The sequence below is a fragment of the Puma concolor genome, chromosome D3 (genome assembly GCF_028749965.1).
Source record: "Puma concolor isolate L17-30 chromosome D3, mPumCon1.1.hap2, whole genome shotgun sequence".
In the NCBI taxonomy this organism is placed as follows: domain Eukaryota; kingdom Metazoa; phylum Chordata; class Mammalia; order Carnivora; family Felidae; genus Puma; species Puma concolor.
Genome location: NC_141678.1, coordinates 32,303,283 through 32,324,187, shown reverse-complemented (window position 1 = coordinate 32,324,187; position 20,905 = coordinate 32,303,283). Strand labels below are relative to the sequence as shown.

General features: G+C 34.8%; 1 protein-coding gene across 4 annotated transcripts in view; it reads right to left on the bottom strand.

Annotated features, from left to right (window-relative positions):
* CEP76 (centrosomal protein 76) overlaps positions 1–20,905 on the bottom strand; it is a 32,598-nt gene that overhangs the window by 5,856 nt on the left and 5,837 nt on the right. For 2 of the 4 annotated variants that reach the window (XM_025931327.2, XM_086682413.1), the window contains exons 6-12: positions 20,023–20,120; positions 19,316–19,444; positions 14,451–14,639; positions 13,163–13,329; positions 11,684–12,017; positions 8,668–8,885; positions 6,067–8,261 (exon numbers count right to left, since the gene is read on the bottom strand). In XM_025931327.2, the coding sequence (XP_025787112.1) occupies positions 8,123–8,261; positions 8,668–8,885; positions 11,684–12,017; positions 13,163–13,329; positions 14,451–14,639; positions 19,316–19,444; positions 20,023–20,120 (1,274 nt within the window). In that variant the 3' untranslated portion in view covers positions 6,067–8,122. Of the gene's footprint in view, positions 1–6,066; positions 8,262–8,667; positions 8,886–11,683; positions 12,018–13,162; positions 13,330–14,450; positions 14,640–19,315; positions 19,445–20,022; positions 20,121–20,905 lie in introns of those variants that run through there. The other 2 variants (XM_086682412.1, XM_086682414.1) reach the window with 2 other exon arrangements.

The window sequence follows — 20,905 nt, the reverse complement described above, 5'->3', positions numbered from 1 at the left end:
AGCAGCATTTAAAAAGAATTATACACCATGACCAAGTACAATTTATCCTAGAATTTCAAAGTTGGTTTAACATTTGAAAATCAAGTCATGTACTACATTATATCAATAAATAAGAAACAAAAATCACACGATCATCTCATTAGATGTAGAAAGAGCATCTGACAAAAATCCAACACCCTTTCATAATAAAAATAAAAACAACTAGGAGTGAGATGGGAACTTCCTCAACCTGATGAAGGGTATCTATGATAAGTTAACATCATAGTTAATGGTGAGTTATTTCTCCCTAACATCATGAACAAGACAAGAATATCTGCTCTCATCACGTCTCTTCAACACTGTGTTGGAGGTACTAGCCAGAGCAATTAGGTAAATGAATGAATGAACGAATGAATGAATAAATGTCATCTAGGTTGGAAATGTAGAAGTAAAACTACTTCTATTTGCAGGTGTCATAATCGTGTATAAAGAAAATCCTAGGGAATCCACTAAAAAAACTATTGGAATTATTAAATGAGGTCAGCAAGCTTGCATGATACAAGATGAATCTACAAAAATCAATTATATTTTTAATCACTTGCAATGAACAATCAAACATGAAACTAAGAAAACATTTACAATAGCCATCAAAAAGATAAAATGGGAATAAATTTAACAAAAGTACAAAACTTATACTCTGAAAACTACAAAACATTGTTGAGAAAAATTAAAGATTTAAAATAAATGGGAAAACAAGCCATGCTCATAAATCAAAAGACTTAACATTGTTAAGATGGCTATACTCCTCAAGGGGCACCTGGCTGGCTCACTTCGTAAAACATCCAACTCTTGATCTCAGGATTGTGAGTTAAAGTCCCATGTTGGTGCTTTTAGGGGAGAAAAAAATGCCAATACTGCCCAAAGCGATCCACAAATTCAAGGCAATCCCTCTTATAATTCTGGTGTCTGATCTTGCCATTTTCAATGATGTAGATGGAGCTAGAATATATTATGCTAAGTGAAATAAGTCAATCAGAGAAAGACAAATACCATGATTTCATTCATATGTGGAATTTAAGAATCAAAACAGAGTAACATATGGGAAGAGGGTGGGAAGAGAAGAGAGGGAAACAAACCACAAAAGACTTAATGACAGAGAACAAACTAAGGGGATGACAGAGGGAGGGAGGTAGGGAGATGGGCTAGATGAGTGATGAGCACTAAGGAGGGCACTTGTGATAAGCATTGGGTGTTGTATGTAAGTGATGGATGAATCACTGAATTCTACTCCTGAAACAAACAAACTTCTGGTTGTTTTATAGAAACTGACAAGCTGATTCCAAAATTCATATGGAATTGCAAAGGACTCAGAATAGCCAAAACAATCTTGAAAAAGAACAAAGTGGAGGACTCTCACACTTTCCAAATTCATTTTCTTTAAAAAAAAATTTTTTTTTATGTTTTTATTTTTGAGAGACAGAGTGTGAGTGGGAGAGGGGCAAGAGAGAGAGAGAGAGAGACACAGAATCTGAAGTAGGATCCAGGCTCTGAGCTGTCAGCACAGAGCCCGACACAGGGCTCAAACACGTGAACCGTCAGATCATGCCCTGAGCCAAAGTCGGACGCTTAACCGACTCATTTTCTTTTGAATTAAGCGCTACACCCAACATGGGGCTTGAAGTCACAACCCCAAGATCAAGAGTCACATGCTCCACCAACTGAGCCAGCCAGGCACCCCTCATACTTCCCAATTTCAAAACATACAACAAAGCAATTATAGATGATCAAAATGTGGTAGAGGAACAATAAAAAGAGTGGCACAATAACAATAGAGAATCATGACTCTCTATTCCTACATCTTTTCTCAACTAACAAGGTTGTCAAGATCATTCAATGGGGATAAAATAGTCTTTTCAACAAATGGTGATGAAATACCTCAATATTTATATGCAAAAGAATGAAGAATGTTACCTGACAACATACATAAAACTTAACTGAAAAGGGATCAAAGACCTAAGAGCTAACACCATAAAACTCTTAGAAGAAAACAGGGGTAAATCTTCATCATCTTAGATTTGGCAATGGATTCTTAGATATGACAATAAAAGCAAGAGCAACAACAACAAAACAGATAAATTGTCCTTTGTCAAATTAATAACTTTAGTATTTCAAAGACACAATCAAGAAGACAACCCATAGAATGGAAGAAAACATAGACAAATCATACTATCTGATAGGAGACTTGTATTTAAAATATATAAAAGACTCTTACAACTCAGTAATAAAAAGACAACCCAACTTAAAAATGGGCAATGGATCTAAATAGACATTTCTTCAAGGAAGATATACAAATGGCCAACAAACACGTGAAAAAAAATGCTCAGCATCATTAGAGATCAGGGAAATGCAAATAAAAACCACAGGGAGATACCACTTCACACACCCTAGGATGACTAGAATCAGAAAGTCAGGTAATAACAAGGTGTTGGCAAGAATGTGAAGAAATCAGAACCTTCATCCACTGCTGGTGGGATTGGAAAGTGGTGCAGTTGCTTTGGAAATCTATTTGGCATTTCACTAAAATGTTAATTATTATATTAACCCAGCAATTCCTCTCATAGGTATATACTCAAAAGAAATGAAGACTCATGCCCACACAAAACCTTGGACGTGAATGTTTATAGCAGCATTATTTAGCCAAAAGATGGAAACAACCAAAATGTCTATTGATTGACAAATAGATACACAAATACGATGTAACTATGCAAGGGAAAATTTGCCCAAAAAAGGAATGACATAATGATACATGCTACAACATGGATAAATCTTATACATTATGCTAAGTGAAAGAAGCCAGTCACAAAAGACCATATATGATTCCATTCATAAGAAAATCCAGAATAGGGAAATCTACATAGAAAGTAGATTACTGGTTGCTTAGGGCTAGGAGGCAAAGAGGGGAGATAGAGTAATAGTTGAAGGGTACAGTGTTTCTTTTTGAGGTGGTAAAATGTTCTAAAATTGATTGATGATGGTTGCACATCTCTCTGACTGTATGCAAACCACTGAACTATATACTTTTTTTGAATTATATACTTTAAAATGGTTAATTGTATAGTAGGCAAATTATATTAATAAAGCTGTTAAAAATTAGTGATAAAATCTGTTTGCTTATGCTCAAATCAAATAGATTTAACTTCTGACAATCATCTTACAGTTTAGTACTACCATTGCTCCCATTCCCTCACTGGACACTTTGTACAAGGAAAAGATTTTGTAAAAGTTCAGTAACAAGTAGCCAGTTAAACAACTAATTTGTAAATAAATGTAGATTTCAGAATTAAAACAGACTGAATAGGACTGAACTATTTTCTAGATGCATGTTAGTGGGCACTACTCTTATATGTCAGTTTACTGAATCTCTTAAGTATACAAATAGTTGAATTCTACACCACAAGGAATCTCAAGGAGCTCACTACCCCTCTAAGGGCTTCAGCTTCCCTAGGCCAGACTCCCTGAAAGGTAATTCTGGCCTCATCTGTCATTGACCTGATACCCCAAATATCACCGCAATTTTTTATAGGTTATGTGATAAGTATCATAAAGACTGGTGCCTTCCATGTCCCTGTCTTGGGTAGAACCACTAAAATGAAAATTTTCCATACTATGTGGGTTACTTGGTCATATCCTGAAATGCCATCCCCAGAGGAAAAAAAAAACTCACATTGTACAGAGATACAGCAAAAAAGAAGCAAACTCAGTCAGAACTTGGCTCTAGAACTGATCTATTAGAAATATTATCTTTAGACAGGGAACTTCACTTCTCTAGATCTCCATTTCATTACTATATAAATTAAGTGGACTAGAAGACCTAAGATTCTGTTCAAGTCCAAAATCCTGTAATTCAAAACCGTGAAATATTAAATCACATGTAAAAATAGCATAAGTATAATGGTAGTTAAAACTGTATAGATGCAAAACCAAAAAAAAAAAAAAAATAGCTACCTTCAAAAACACTAGGAAACATCTGTTTTTGGAGTATTAGTACAAGTCTAAATTCCATAGAATCAGAGAAAGAAATCTTTCCTGAGAGTATATGTGAACTAACAACCAGCTAATAACCTCCCCTACCTTCCCTTCTAGTATCCATGACTATTTCAACACTGGTGCATGTAGTGAATTCACAAACCAAATAAAGGTCCAATGTAATTACAAGGCCTATGCCAACCAAATCTCAGAAGAAAATAGTAAACATTTAATACCCACACTTAAATGCATTGATGACTGTAAGTGAACTTGTGTTTTAAATGTAGAATAACCCTATGACCCAGCAATAGCACTGCTAGGAATTTATCCAAGGGACACAGGAGTACTGATGCATAGGGGCACTTGTACCCCAATGTTCATAGCAGCACTCTCAACAATAGCCAAATTATGGAAAGAGCCTAAATGTCCATCAACTGATGAATGGATAAAGAAATTGTGGTTTATATACACAATGGAATACTACGTGGCAATGAGAAAAAATGAAATATGGCCTTTTGTAGCAACGTGGATGGAACTGGAGAGTGTGATGCTAAGTGAAATAAGCCATACAGAGAAAGACAGATACCATATGGTTTCACTCTTATGTGGATCCTGAGAAACTTAACAGGAACCCATGGGGGAGGGGAAGGAAAAAAAAAAAAGAGGTTAGAGTGGGAGAGAGCCAAAGCATAAGAGACTGTTGAGAACTGAGAACAAACTAAGGGTTGATGGGGGGGTGGGAGGGAGGAGAGGGTTGGTGATGGGTATTGAGGAGGGCACCTTTTGGGATGAGCACTGGGTGTTGTATGGAAACCAATTTGACAATAAATTTCATATATAAATAAAAAAAATAAATAAAATAAATAAATAAATAAATGTAGAATATGCTATAAAAATATAGAATATGCTATAAACAATAAACAATAGGTTCTTCAAAATTAGATGGCTTCCAGTTTATATGTTTGACTATTTTGTTTTTAATATTTTATAAAGGCTTTGGCTAATCCCAAATTATTTTTCAACTGCCAACAGCTTGAAAACAATGCTACTTTTTCATTGGTTTAAAAGTTAAGAGCACGTTAAAAAAGGGGCGCCTGGGTGGCTCAGTCAGTTAAGCGTCTGACTTCAGCTCAGGCCATGATCTCACTGCTTGTGAGTTCGAGCCCCGCATCAGGCTCTGTGCTGACAGCTCGGAGCCTGGAGCCTGCTTCAGATTCTGTGGCTCCCTCTCTCTCTCTCTGCCCCTCCCCCACTCACACTCTGTGTCCCTCAAAAAATAAATAAATATTAAAAAAAAAAAGCATGTTAAAAAAACAGATAATCTAATTCCTGTACTTATCTCCATTAAATAGAAAGTATGAAATTATTATCTGAACTGTAGTCTAACCTTAACTATGTTCCTGTTTAGTACAGCATGAAATCAGAAGTATAAATGGGTTAAACAATCGATGGTTTGTAACTAATGTATTCTGATGGTCAGCTATATGGTATAGAATAGTACTTTAATAGCAACAGTCTTTTCAAATATAAAGGCTACTTTTTTTGGTTCAAACCTTGTCCTTGTTAAAAAGTAGAAAACTGGGTTTCAAATACGTGTACTTTCCAGAACTGCCAGGTTGTCAATGTGTTTTTGCAGATATCAAAAAATGTATACCTCAATACAAGAAAAAAATTTAACAGCACTTGGAGTGTTCACTTGGTTGGAACTAAATTTAATAACTTTTATTCAACAGGTTCATGCTAGAGTAATGAACTTTCTAGGGTTCTGATAATCTTCTACTAAATAAATACACCTATGTATTATACACACACACACATATATATGTATAGGGAACTGTACTAGCATACATATTGACTAAAAGAACATATTAAAGACATTATATAAAAAATTTTACATTTTTAATAGGAAAACAACCTTTATGACAGCTAAATAGACAAGATATATTTAATTTTTAAAAAGAAAAATTGTTAGTAATAAGAGTAGAATTCTAGTGATAAATGCACTGAAATAATCTTTTGAAATAAACCACCTTTACAGAAAATTATTAATGCCAGACTCTATTAAAGTGAATAAAAAGGAAATTTATTTCAGAATTTATACCAAAGGTGCATTATGGATACATGTGTTACTCTGGTACAGTAAGGCAGGAAGCCCAGCCTCAATGATAATATAGCCTTCATCCTAACATAGTCTGCCTCTTAGTATGTGCCTCATAAATAGTTTGTTCCAAAAGGTGAAAATTACAAGCGATTTTCTCTATTGATAGCTTTATGAGTAATTTTGACAACAGAATAAAAAAGTCTTAATTCTTATTTTTCTAATTATCTAAAGTCATGTCAGTCTCACAAGAAATATCTGATTATTGTTTTCAAAGAAAATTGAGAAGAGGGATATTTTCAGACTTTTTAAGCAAGCTAAATCATAAATACCATATATAAAAATAAAAGGTAAATTTTAGGCTACCTCTAGATTTTAATTTTTTTAAAAAACATTAAATCATTTTATTTGCAATGGTGAGGTAAAGTGATGAAAAGAAAAACTTGCACAGGTGCTTTCTTAAGAAGACCAATGGATAAAGCAACTGAATCAAGAACTGTGCACAGAGGTGCTGAATGGACAGTCATAGCTACCACATCATGCAGTTTGTTACAAAAAGTGAAACTGCTATAGCTTTTTTAATGTTCACTGTTGCTCTCTTAAAACCTTGCTCAATTTTAGGGGCACCTGGGTGGCTCAGTCAGTTAAGCATCTAACTTCGGTTCAGATCATGATCTTGCAGTTGATGAGTTCAAGCCCCACGTTGGGCTCTGTGCTGACAGCTCAGAGGCTAGAGCCTGCTTTGGATTCTGTGTCTCCCTCTCTCTCTGCCCCTCCCCTGCTTGCACTGTCTCTATCTCTCAAAAATAAATAAACATTAAAAAAAATTTATATATAAAAAAAAGGCTTGCTCGATTTTAAAACAAGTATCAGAAGGAAGTCCCTTACATATGCTTATTTTTCAGTGGCCTCACATAATGATTCTCCCATTTAGAGTAGTTACATATACACTGATGTTTTTATCACAATGAAAAAAGGGAAGAAAGAAAAACAAATGTGGGTTCATAAGATGGAATCCATGAAGAGGCTAATAATGGATCCTTTGACTACAGAAAATCAGCAACAGACTGCAAATATTAATTATAGAAAACAAGGGCACCTGGGTGGCTCAGTTGGTTAAGTGTCCAACTTTGGCTCAGGTCATGATCTCAGAGATCATGAGTTTGAGCCCTGCGTCGGGCTCTGTGCTGACAACTCAGAGCCTGGAGCCTGCTTGTTCTCTGCCCTCTCTCTCTGCCCCTCCCCTGCTTGCACTCTGTCTCTCTTAAAAAAATAAATTAAAAAAAATTAATTATAGAAAACACTTTATCAGTATCATAAAAAAAGAGTATGATAAATTTTTTCTAAAATACTCAATTCATTTTTATGATAATTCAATCAAATACTTATAAATTATTCATGTACTTTTCTGTGAGTTTTTTTTATTATTAATATTTATGTTTTCGGGTATTAGTTTTTCCTGCTCTTGCATCGAAGTCCTCCCATAAATCCCTGGAAAGTCATAAATATCCCTATAGCCATGGGTAAACCACTAAAGTGATAATTCATCAAGATGTATTTTTACCTAATAAATAAATCTGTTGTGAGGTTAATTTCTATTTATATAAAATAATCCCATTTAAGCTATGAAAAATAATGTTCCATATTGACTTTACTATGGCTCAAACCCTCAGACAAATAAGTATCTCGCTGATTGCCTGTTAATGCAAAGAAAACTGGGTAAATTTTATATTCATATTTAAACTACTGAATACCTGTAAACAAAGTAGCATTTATTAAAATAAAATAAACACTTAATTTATACTAAATTCCACTCAGATTTATACAAGTTTTTCATTCTTAATTTTTAAATACATACATGATTTTTTTCAAACATTTTCAGTCAGGTATATACAATAGTAAAATGTGACATCCAAGCCAGAATATGATTTTTAAAATAATGAACCTCTAAACAGCTAGTAATGTACAATGTGTAAAATTCCAATAAAACACAGGTATATTCTTACAGAAATGTTAGTTCTATAATACTGAGCGATATTTACAAGCAAACATGATCCAAACAGCACATGCAGATTCAGGGTAAGTAAACACTCGGACACGAACTGCCAGTCGCACCTGGTCTCCACGGCAACAGATTATTTCTTCACAGAAAGGAGACCTACAGAAGAAAGAAGATTTATTCAATTAAGAAGTGAACATAGGTTTTACTTTTTTCCAAGTAAGTCAGCATTTAAAATAATTTTTAAAAATCCTGTCTCTGCTACCAACAGCCCTGTAATTTTGGTTAAGCTATCCGAAATATAGAACATTTCCTCACAGTGTATAAATTTAAAAAATTACACTAGAAAAGATCAGAAATCTTCAACTAATATTGCACCAAAATCAATGGGAAAATTATCCAACTACCTAGAGCTACATTTCAGACTCACAATCTGTGGCAAGGAAAATAAATCATTATAAAATTTCATTATGTGATTCTAAAATCATTCCTAAAAAACCAGACTAACAGATTGCTAAAACTGTTAAGCCAATAATAACATTTATGAATTCGAAAAGTCATTCACCGAAGACATGTGGCAAATGCACGCCTTGCATTTCTATATACAAAATGTATTGGGAACCCTTTAAATGTGTGACCATCAGGTACAGCCCTCCTTATGGCATCTTGAAATTCTTCATTGCCTGCAGATATACTTGTTGTACGCTCAAATTCATAAGAAGCCAAAGCTGGTGATAAGAGATAGGAAAGCTGGTCTTCCCAAACAGTGGTGAGACCAAGATCCTATAGCAATCAAAAGACAAAAGAAAAAAAGAAAAGGTGAAATACACTAATATTTTAGAAACCAATTGTTAAGTGTTGACTATTTTAACATATGCCAAGAGAAAATTCTTAAAACCTGTCATAATTTTTTAAACTTTCTAGTAACTATTATAAAGACACATGCAAATAAAAAATAAAAGGAACTATAGGTATCTGGTTTTACTTCTTAGAGGAAAAAAATGTTTTTTCTTTTTTTTTAAGTTTATTTATTTATTTATTTTGAGAGAGAGAGAGAGAGAGAGAGAGAGAGAGAGAGAGAGAGAGAGAGAGAGAGAGACAGGGCAGAGAGAGAATCTCAAACAGGATCCATGCTGTCAGCGCAGAGCCTGACAAGGGGCTCAATCTCACAACCACGAGATCATGACCTGAGCTGAAATCAAGAGTCAGATACGCTTAACTGACTGAGCTCCCCAGGTACCCCCAACAAAAAATTTTCAATACAATGATGTTAGTAAAGGCTCCAAAATCCTATACTTCCTTAATATCCACTAGAAAAGACCATGTGGAGTAGTCCTACTATGAAAAACATGGTATCACTGAATTTTGAGATCACATTTTATTTGACTTTAAATAATACGATTGAATCTGCTTAATTTGAGAGCTCCAACATAAATTTAACTGTAGTAGGGGAGAAAAGTCAACAAATGAATTGCACGTATAATTAAACTCAAGTATTTATTGAGCATTAACTCTTAAAAAAACACTAACTTTTATACTGTAAAGAGATAAAAAGATGAAAAAGACATGCTATAGGCCCTCAGGGAGTTTAAAACATGTTTCTATGGAATGCTGAAGGCAATTATGATTTCATTTATATACATCAGAGAAACTACAGATATTCAGACACATGACATTTTAAAAACAGTTATAAACATAAAAAACTTCTCAAAATTCTAAATATTTTGATATAATAAATCTCTAGCATTTCTTGATTTTGCATTCAAGGTTTTTACTGGTTCCAAGTGACCTCAAAGGTCCAGTATCATCCATCTATTTCCAGCAGCAAAAGCAAATCTCACTTGCTGATTTACAGGCACTACTAACTTAGTGATCAACACTGGTATCTAGCTCAGTTTTGGTTTTGTTTTTTAATTTTTTAAATTTTTTTGGAGGGGGTGCCTGGATGGCTCAGTTGGTTAAGTGTCTGATTCTTGGTTTCGGCTCAGGTCGTGATCCCAAAGTTGTGGGATCGAGCCCTGGGTCAGGGCTGTCTGTGCAGAGACTGCTTGGGATTCTCTCTCTCCCTCTCTCTGCCTCTCCCCTGCTCATATGCATGCGCTCTCTCTCAAAATAAATCAAATAAACTTAAAGAAAATAATAACAAAGAATAATTTTTTTAAGCTTACTTATTTTGAGACAGAGACCATGCAAGCAGGGAAAGGACTGAGAGGGGAACAGACAGAATCCCAAGCAGGCTCTGCACTGTCAGTACAGAGCCCGAGGTGGGTGGTGAACTGTGAGGTCGTGACCTGAGCTGAGATCAAGAGTCAGACGCTTAACCAACCAAGCCACTCAGGCACCCCTGTTTTCTTTCTCTATTCAAATTCTTATAATGTAATAAAATACTGGTTTTGTTTATAAACAAAACCTAAGAAAATTAAAATGCAGTATGAGTGATGGAGGGAAAGGGGCAGTAATGAGGGGCTTTCATTCCCAGCAGTGTAGTGAACTAGATCCTTGAGCAACCTATTGCTGAGAACTACAAATGCCAGACTAAATATTTTCCAAAATACTTTTAGATGCTTTGATGAATTAGCAAGTAAGTATGGCAGATTTTAGAGGCCAAAGCTAATAGTAACTGGAGCCCAGAAAACATATCTATCAGTTTGCCTTTGATGGCCTCAAGAAACACAGAAAACAGGATTCATCAAAAGGTGAATTAGAAATAAATTTTCTGAGATTCTAGTCCTTTATCGGTTATATGTGTTGCAAATAACTTTCCCCATTCCAGCACTGCTCTTTTCAGCCTCTGACTGGTTTATTTTAATGAACAAAAATTCTTAAAATAAACTAATCTTTTATGATTAATGCTTTTTATGTCTTCGTTAATGTACTTTACAAAAGAAATCAAAATGGCTAATAAAGAGGTTTGACTTCATAAGTAATCAGGAAAATGCAAATTAAAGCTAGAAGGATGTAATTTTACATCTACCTAAGTTAGTGTAATAGGAAGAAAAAAACAAACAAAACTAACCTGGAAAAAATGGATATAAAAAATTATAACCCAATATTTTCAATAGGGAATAATACGAATAAGTACTTCACAAAAAAGAAATAAAAACAGTAGTATTTAACAAAATCTGAACTAGTTCACCACTCTTTATTTCTAGAAGGAAGTAATAAATTTTAAAAGTATTGGTGGGGTGCTAGGTGGCTCAGTCGGTTAAGTGACTTGATTTCAGCTCAGGTCAAGAACTTTCGGTCTCACGGTTCCTGAGATACAGTCCAGCATCGGGGCTGTGCACTGACAGCATGGAGCCTGCTTGGGATTCCATCTCTCTCAAAATAAACTTAAAAAGAAAAAACAGTACAAGTATTGGTATATTTGGAAATTTCTGAGTCTCAGAACTTAACTCTCTTGACTCTCAAAACTATAAGCTTCTTAAGGGCAGGAACTCTGCTGCCCTTTGCTTTGTTAAATTTGCTTTGTTCAGGTATAAAAGTGACTGTACTATCCCACCTGCACCCCTCCCAAAATTGTTAAATACATAGACAACTGACAAAAAATGCATGAAACTACTAAGTTCAGTATTAATTACCTTTCTGTGTTCTGACACTAGTAGCCTTAGCTGCATTTCTATTTCATTACTTGTTACTGAAGCATCAATTGTAGATGCACATAGAGGGGGAAAGGGAGGAAGGGATGTTGTAGCTCCTGGGGCACACACAGATTTGATTGCTTCTTCACTCATGGGTTTCCATTTGGATTCATCATTCAAATCAAACACACATATTTCTACTGAGTCAGAGGGCTGACAATTTCCCAGGAACATCTGATGATTGAAAACACAACCAATTGTTCGATATGGGTACAATGGCTTGGGCTGTTCAGCAACTGGAGATTCATCAGGATTGACAGGTTTGTGGATATACCTAAAAGAAGTAAATCATAATTTTATATAAGAACTTAAAAATTAAGAAGGCAGCATCTTATTGAGAAAGAAAATTATTTGAACACTTAAGGCCATAACTACTTCCCAAAACTAGAGTTTAATATTTGTTTTTCCTTCTTATATTTCTACAATTACTCTATCTACAGTAATTGTATGGCACATAGTATGATATAAAAATCAACTCTATTCGGGGGGCACTTGGGTGGCTCAGTTGGCTAAGCATTCGACTTCGGCTCAGGTCATGATTTCACGGTTCGTAGGTTCCAGCCTCGCATCAGGCTCTGTGCTGACAGCTCAGAGCCTGGAGCTTGCTTCAGATTCTGTGTGTCCCTCTCTCTCTGCCCCTTCCCCACTCCTGCTCTGTCTCTCTCTCTCAAAAATAAATAATAAACATTAAAAAAATTTTTTTTAATCAACTCTACTTTAACATGAGAATATATTCTATGTATAATCATTAAGATCAAAAACATTCATCTCAGATAATACAATTAAAATAATTTAGCTACATATTATTAGGCATAACTAACCAAAATGATTATCAACCAGGGAAAAATTCAGAAAAAGAAGAAGATGGCCCAGGACTGAGCCTTTAAGAACTCCAACATTTAAAGACAAGATAAAGGAAAATTGAGAATAGCCAGACAGGAATAATGAAAACTGAAAGTGCTATGGGAGAAGTTAAGGAAAGAAATGATCCTAGCAAGGAGGGAGCACTGAACTCTAAAAAATATGATGACAGAAAAACTAAAAAAAAAGTATACAGTGGATTTACCAATGTGGAGTTGGTGACATCAAATTTTCAAAAGAAATCATGATTTACAACCTGAGCTTATTTTTAGGCTTGGGGAAAAACATCAGAAAAAGAGTATCCCAATTACACAATTAAAAGTAAAATGTAATTTTTTTTTCCACCAAAATCATGTTGGTAAAGAATATTCTAGGTATATGAATTTTCTTCAAATTTAACAGCTTTTTAACTATAGTAATTTTTTACATAGTCATCAAAAAGGATCCAATAATAAAAATTATCGGTATGTGCCTTTGGGTACCAATATAAACAAAGAACTTATAATTTAAAACATATGCATCTTCATTTTAATATCCTTGTAAGCTGAATTGACAAACCTGTGTCCCGTTAAACTCTCCCAAAAAGTGACAGTTCCATCAGTTCCACAGGTCATAACCCATGCATGAGGTATTCCTTTTGCCTTAGTCCCAACACACACAAAGGCTTCTAATCCATATCCAAGAAGAAGGCTGCACAGAAGATTAGCATGATCTTCACAGTCACCCTAGAAAATGAAATGAATTTAAGTATTTATTCCTTCACATTGTTTCCTCATCAAATATTCAAATACAAAATTATAATAAAAGGGAATATTAATTTTTTCACTTTTAATCATAAGTCTAGTGTTAAGCTGAAACAATGGTGGGGGGACAAAATACACTAATTTTAGAAGACCCTAAATTATTTTACACAGTCAGTGCTCACAAACCTGATAGTCATAACATGTAAACTTTAAGAGAGGGCTTTCAGGAGTGCCTGCCTGGGTGGCTCAGCAGGTTAAGCGTCCGACTTCGGCTCAGGTCACGATCTTGTGGTCCGTGAGTTCGAGCCCCGCGTCAGGCTCTGGGCTGATGGCTCGGAGCCTGGAGCCTGTTTCCGATTCTGTGTCTCCCTCTCTCTCTGCCCCTCCCCCGTTCATGCTCTGTCTCTCTCTGTCCCAAAAATAAATAAAAAAACGTTGAAAAAAAATTTTTTTTAAAAAAGAAAGAGAGACAAAGAGAGAGACACACAGCATGAGTGGGGGAGGGGCAGAGAGAGAGGAAGACACAGAATCAGAAGCAAGCTCCAGGCTCCATGCTGTCAGAACAGAGCCCCACGTCAGATTTGAACCCATGAACTGCGAGATCATGACCTGAGATCAACTCAGACACTCAACTGACTAAGCCACCCAGAAACCCCTACACAAATTCTTAAATATATACTTATATTTGAAACTAAACACAATACCATGCAATCCAAGACTTTTTTCCATATTCACTTTGTACTGCCATTTTCTCTTTTAAAAAAATGTATCATCTAAGTAGATTTTAACACATGAATAGTACTAGAAAGACTGCTGTTCTGGTCCCAGCGCCATCTCTAATTCACTGTTTAATTTACCTCTATATCTTAATTTCTGACACTATACTACTTGTCTCTACCTCACAAAAATCATATTACACTAAATAAGAAGCTATACAAGAAAACAAAGATGCCAAGGTTTTTCTTTATGTATTGAAAACAAAAGATTCTGACTAGTTCAAACGGACAATATATCCATTTTTCTAAGTTAATTATTTTCAAATGCAATAAATTCACAATAATGAAGATGTACTGGTTTTCCATTCTATTACATATGTAGGATACCTTGTTTCTACAGAGAAAGGCCAGCAGAGTGCACCACTGTTCCTGTTTACCTCCTCCTCCAATAACCGGGGCTCTTTCATAACCAAGGACATTAACAAATCTTGCTGCTTGCCTTGGAGTATCCAAAAGCCTCCCAGCTCGAAGTGGTTTAATATAGGAACAGACTGGTCTATTTATCCCATTTTCATCCTGGGGGAAGAGGGGAAAACACTGTAATGACAGATTAATCATCCCCAATTTTAACACTTTCTTAGAACATATTAATGTGGGATAAAAGAATTCTGGACACCACCACTTATTGAATGCTTACCCTGCATCCAGCACCAGGAAGCTGAGGGCTGTGCATGTAATTTTTCTTTTAGTCCTCTTAACATCTCTTACTGTTTTCATTTTATAAATGAAGAAACTGAAGCTACAGGTGTTATGGAATAGAGCTGGGATTTAAACCCTGAGCTGTCTGACTCCAAAGCTTGTGACAATAAGAACTTGAATTCTCGTGATTCAGCAATCTCACTACTGGATATATATCTGAAGCAACTGAAATCAGTATGTCAAAGAGATATCTGCATATCCATGTTCATTGCAGCATCACTCACAATATCCAAGGTATGGAAACAACTGAAATTTCCTTTAATGGATGAATCAGTAAAGAAAATGTGGTATTACATATACAACAGAGTATCATTCAGCTATAAAAAAGGAGATCCTGCTATTTATGACAACATGGACATATCTGAAGAGTATTATGCCAAATGAAATAAGCCAAACAGAGAAAGACAAATCTTGTATGGTGGTTGTCACTTACATGTAGAACCTTAAAACAAAACAAAACAAAACAAAACAAATCAAAGGTTCATTTCAAGAAATAGAGAATAGAATGGTTGGGAAGAGGGAGGAATAGGGGAGATGTAGGCTAAAGGGTACAAATTTTTAGTTACAAGAAGAGTAAGTTCTGACGATCTAACGTACAGCATGATGAGTAGTTAATAAACTTGAACGTTGCTGAGAATAGACCTTGAGCATCCTCACCGCACAAAAGAAGAGTTAACTATGTGAGGTGATGGATGTGTTCATTATCTTAATTTTGGTAGTAATTCCACAACATATATGTATATCAAGTCATTATGTCATGCACTTTAAATATATACAATTATATGCGTCAAGTATCCTTCAATAAAACTGAAAAAAAAAAAAAAAAAAAGAACTCCTCTGAAAACAGAATAGGCAAGTGGGTAGGGGATGGAGAGGGGCTCTAAGCCAAACTATTCTTTCATATTATCATACAGAATTTAACACTATGTATTCAAACAATAGCTTTTCTGATTTACTGACACAACAACAAATTATCATAGCTCATTTTGTTTGTTTCCGTTACACTTGGAGATCCACAGGAAACAACGATTTTGTTGTTAACGATTTGTTAACCAAGTCAACTGAAAGCAGAGTTTTGAAAATCATTTTAGAAAAACATCTTACATTTCAAATACAGAATATATCCTAGGAGTTGAGCTAAAGAGCTACAGTGCATACAAAAGTCTCTGATGACTGTCTACCACTATGCTTTTAGAGTTAATATTATAAAAGCCCACATTTCCCTTAACTTCTTGATTACTGAGATGACAAAGTCAAAGGTCTACTTTCTATTCAAAATTCAAAGACAACACTCTCTATTATGGCAAGGCTCCTCAGAAATAAGACCTAACTCAGCCAACAGAAACATCATCTGTTCGAATTATCGGAACTATAGATGTCTTTTCTACACCACAAAAACATCACTTCTCCAATATAATCTCATACTTTAGCAATAAAAAAAAAATCCTATCATTTTCATTTAATTATAATGAGAAAGTCCATGAATTCTTATATGATGCAGAGCAAAATGTTATGATTTCACTCATAAGTATGGTCCTCAACTCTAAAAGGCACTGATTTTTTCCCCTGTCCTCTCCCACCCCACTGTACCTCCTGGCTCAAACACATCCATGGTAGTCTCTAAGTCTCCATCTCCCCCATGCTATCTTAGGAATCAGAAAGAGACAGAATGAAGGGATCAGTTGAAACAAAACAAAACAAAACCTCAAATAGAATGAAGAACCAAAGACAGATAAAGAAAATAAGGAAGAGAGACAGGAAAAGGAAGGAGATTTAAGCATAGGGTATTTCAAGGTACTCATTTTTTTTTTTTAATGTTTATTTATTTATTTTGAGAGAGAGAACAAGCGTGCACGTGGGGGTGGGGGTGGGGGGCACAGAGAGTGGAGACAGAGAGACAGAGAATCCTAAGCAGGCTCTGTACTGTCAGCACAGAGCCCCACATGGGACTCAATCCCACAAACCCTGAGATCATGACCTGAGCCAAAACTAAGAGTCTGACTCTCAACTAAATGAGCCACCCAGGCACCCCACAAGGTACTCATTTTTAAAACGGAAAATCATGATTCTAATTTTAGAGACAAGTAGAAAACTACTACTTGGATTTCTTTTACGTTAACTCATTAACTCAGTATTATTGTTAATCTAGTGTAGTATGAGAATATTAAGTCCTGAAATCACAATCTCAACATTAAAAAGATAATCTCAATCCTCAAGTGATTTATAACATTTTCCTAAAATTTAATGGCCTCAAAGATCAACTTCTATAACTTTTTAAAAATTTCTTGCACTAGAAAATTTAAAAGCTATGATTAAGTGAATTACTATTGTACTGTAGCAAAACAAGCAAGGGAGGGAGAAAAAGTACAATGATTATTAAATGTAATGACTCTGAGGATTCCACAGATGTTTGGTTAGGATAAAGGTAATTAACTGAGTTCCTGAGTAAGCCATTTAGTCCTATTCTTACAACTCCACTAATAGGGAAGGCATGAGCACCTAAAAGGTGGATGCATTTGCCCTAAATCAATCCTCAGTAGTAGCAGCTTAGAATACAAATATATCCTATGTTTCATTACAGCAATATTTCCTATAAATGTCCCCATAAACTAAATGTCTTGAAAATTTCAATATTTCAGCTTCTAAACCTGCAATGTCCACTAAGAATTAAGAATTTCCACTAAGAATGCCACCAACCCTATGTGGCTATTTAAATTTTAATTAAAATTCAGTAAGATTTAAAATTCAGTTCTTTATTGCATCGACCATATTCTGCATGCTCAATAGCACAATGGCTACCATACTGGACAGCAGAGAACATTTCCATCACTCCAGAAGGATAGTACTGTTGTAAACTATTTCTTGTGTCTGAAAGCAATGGAAATTCATTTTCAGACCATGTATAATTTAATATTATATATTATGTTATATATAAACATAATTTAATTATATTATATAATAATATTCTTTTGTTTAAAACTATAGTTTTTGTGATTGGATTGACTGCCTTAAGTAACTGGTGCTCCTTAATTTCCTATCGAATCAAATATAGAAAGCAGCAGCAAAAAACACTTCTGGGGAATAGCAGTAAGATAAACAGTTTATTTACTCTCTCTATATAGAGAGAGGTGGTCCCATCAAGCTAAAAAAGCACTAGGCAAAAGTGCAACTTAATAAAGTCTCCAAGACTGAGTTGCTGTTTGATCTTAGGAAAGATTCTTCATTCCTTTATCCCTTATACTGCTTATTTTTACAAAAGTGTCAATGCCTGACAAATTGACAATCTCATATGGTTACCATGAAACTAATGACCTATGTGGTTCAAATATTCTTACAATGAATTTTAAGAGACGAGAACTTGTTTAAGTAATATTTTCTGCATGAAAATCCCCATTCCCTGATTTGCTTAACTGCATATCTCAACCTCTTCCTCCTCCTCTTTCATTTGTCATTTCTTTGATCCACTTCCTCACCCACCCAGTCTTCTTCTGGTCCCAGATTCCACATGGCAATGAATCTCACCTCAGACTAAATAGACAGTAAAGAGCCAGTTATATTTTGACTGGTTTCTTTCCACCCCATCCTGACATCACTGCCACCTCACCTGCCCAAACAATGTACAGACAATGCGATCAGAAAGTGAGAAACCTTTTCCCTCATTTCCACCACTCATCAAGTAGGCTCTCCCATTCCTAAGCTCCTCATTTAGAAATTGAACCACTCTTAGCCCATCCCAGGGTAAAGCTAGACAAATGCACAGGATTTGAGATATGTTACTCAAAATAACACCATACTATACTCATATAAAAGCATCTATAAAACACTGAATACATATAAAATATTTGAATGGTTCCTCAGAATTACACAAATTAAGGATCTGATCATATATTTTATGCTGATTTGTTAATGAGAGAAAATGGGCATGGGATACAAGAAAAAACAGAGGCAGAGATATATAATTGAAATGATGCAGTTAAATATGACTAGTCACTGGCTCAGATGTATTGGCTAAACAGAATTATTACATGTAACACTGTCTTTAAAAAAATACCCTAACAACATATATGTCTAAGCATATATGCCCAAAGCCCCAATTCTGCACATGAAAACTAATACCACAAAGTATCCTAGTAGTTAATCATTTAGTACTAAGTATCAGTCAGGGACACACTCCAAGTTAAACAAAATGGGTTTTCATCTGTTTTAAATCAAATACATTAAAAAAGGTTTTAAAAAGGAATTGAAAATGAAAACCAAATTAAAACAAAGATTATGTTATGTTACTCACCTACTTAGTAAAAGAGAGTATCACAAAATCAGCATTCTATTTTTACAAATAAACTTCCATTTGTCTGGAATAAATACATTTTACAAATTCAACTTTATACATATATGAAATTTACATACATGAAATTTACATATATATGAAATTTACATATACAACAGTAAATCTCAAATACAGATATGAACCTTTCCCAATGCAATTTACAAACCTGTGCAAAAATCTTAACCAGCCGGGAGTTGTGTGAGGGTCGAATCTGCAAATATTCTCTCCACCACTGCTTAGCATATACAAGAAATAATCGTTCTTTCTCTGCAGTTTTCTGACGTTCCAAAGCAAGCTTCAAATTTAAAAAATATATTTTTTCAATTTCTATTTTTTCTCCTTAATTAAATACCGTAACAATTCTACATACTGCTCCCCATCTCTACCACTACCCTAATCTAAACCACCATCATCGTCATCATTTGTAAGAGCCCCTGACTTCCCAGTTTAATTTTTCTTTGAGAAAGAGCATGTGCATGTGCACATACACACACGTGTGTGTACCAGCTGGGGGGGGTAGAGAGAGAAGGAGAGAGAATTCCAAGTAGGCTCTACGCTGTCAGTGCAGAGCCCGACGCGGGGCTCCATCTCAAGTGTGAGATGACCTGAGCCAAAACCAAGAGTTGGCACTCAACTGAGCCACCCAGAAGCCCCTGACTTCCCTGTTTCTGCATACCCTCTCTACAATCTGGTCTACATATATTAGTCAGTGATCTTTATTCTCCCAAGACAAAAATTTAATAATCATATTGTCATTCTCTTGCTTAAAACTAATAAATGATAATTTTCTAAGAAAACACTGTCTAGGATCAACAGGTAAATATACAACTACGAAAACAAATACACAAAGAAAAGAAATTCAGAATTATTTACCTGTGTGTTCACTACTTCTTGAGATAATGTTTGATTGAGTGGTGGGTACATCTCAAGTTTTATATTTAAAATTCCCACAGAGACTTTTGATTCTGTGCCTATAAATATAAATATTTAGAACTTCAGAGGTTTCAAAACTATGTATACTTAGTCAACCAAAGTCCAACCAAAATAATTTAAGAATTTTGTGTTTCCACTTACATGAAATAGGTAATATTCAACATCACCTTTAATATTCATATTATTTGAGCCAGATCAAATTAGTTTTTATTTTGTACAAAGGCTTTTATCTAATTATAAGATTACCTATTTTCTGACCTTCCTAATCACATTTTAAGGGACTTTTGGGATCTAATTGATTTGGGATTCTTAATTTTTAATCTCATTAAATGTACGCCAACCACATTTACATTAAAAACAAAGTCAAAACAACTGTTAAAATCTCACTCTCAGAAAATATTTATACTCTTTGTCATCCAAAGTAATTCCCATTTATTTCTTCCCATTTTTCACATCACCTGTGAGTACAAATTTTCAATCCTTGCTTGGATTTAAGGAATCAGAAAACAAATACACTTTATACCAGAACTATTTACTATTTCACTGGTGAATCACTTGTTTCTTGGTCATTATTATGATAATCATGTTAGGCCTATATTTGAAGACAAATAATGGGTATCTCTTTTGAAAATAAATATCCCACATAAATTTTTTCCCCTACTTTCTATTTAAGGAAAAACACATTCTGGGTCTGACTTACCAAAATCTAAAGTACTAAAGCTATACTGTCCACAAGCCAGGTTTGATTCTGTGACTTAGTTTCAATACCAAACTAATTCCCTTACAGGTTATGCATAAAATACTGGCAGGTTTCATTTTGTTT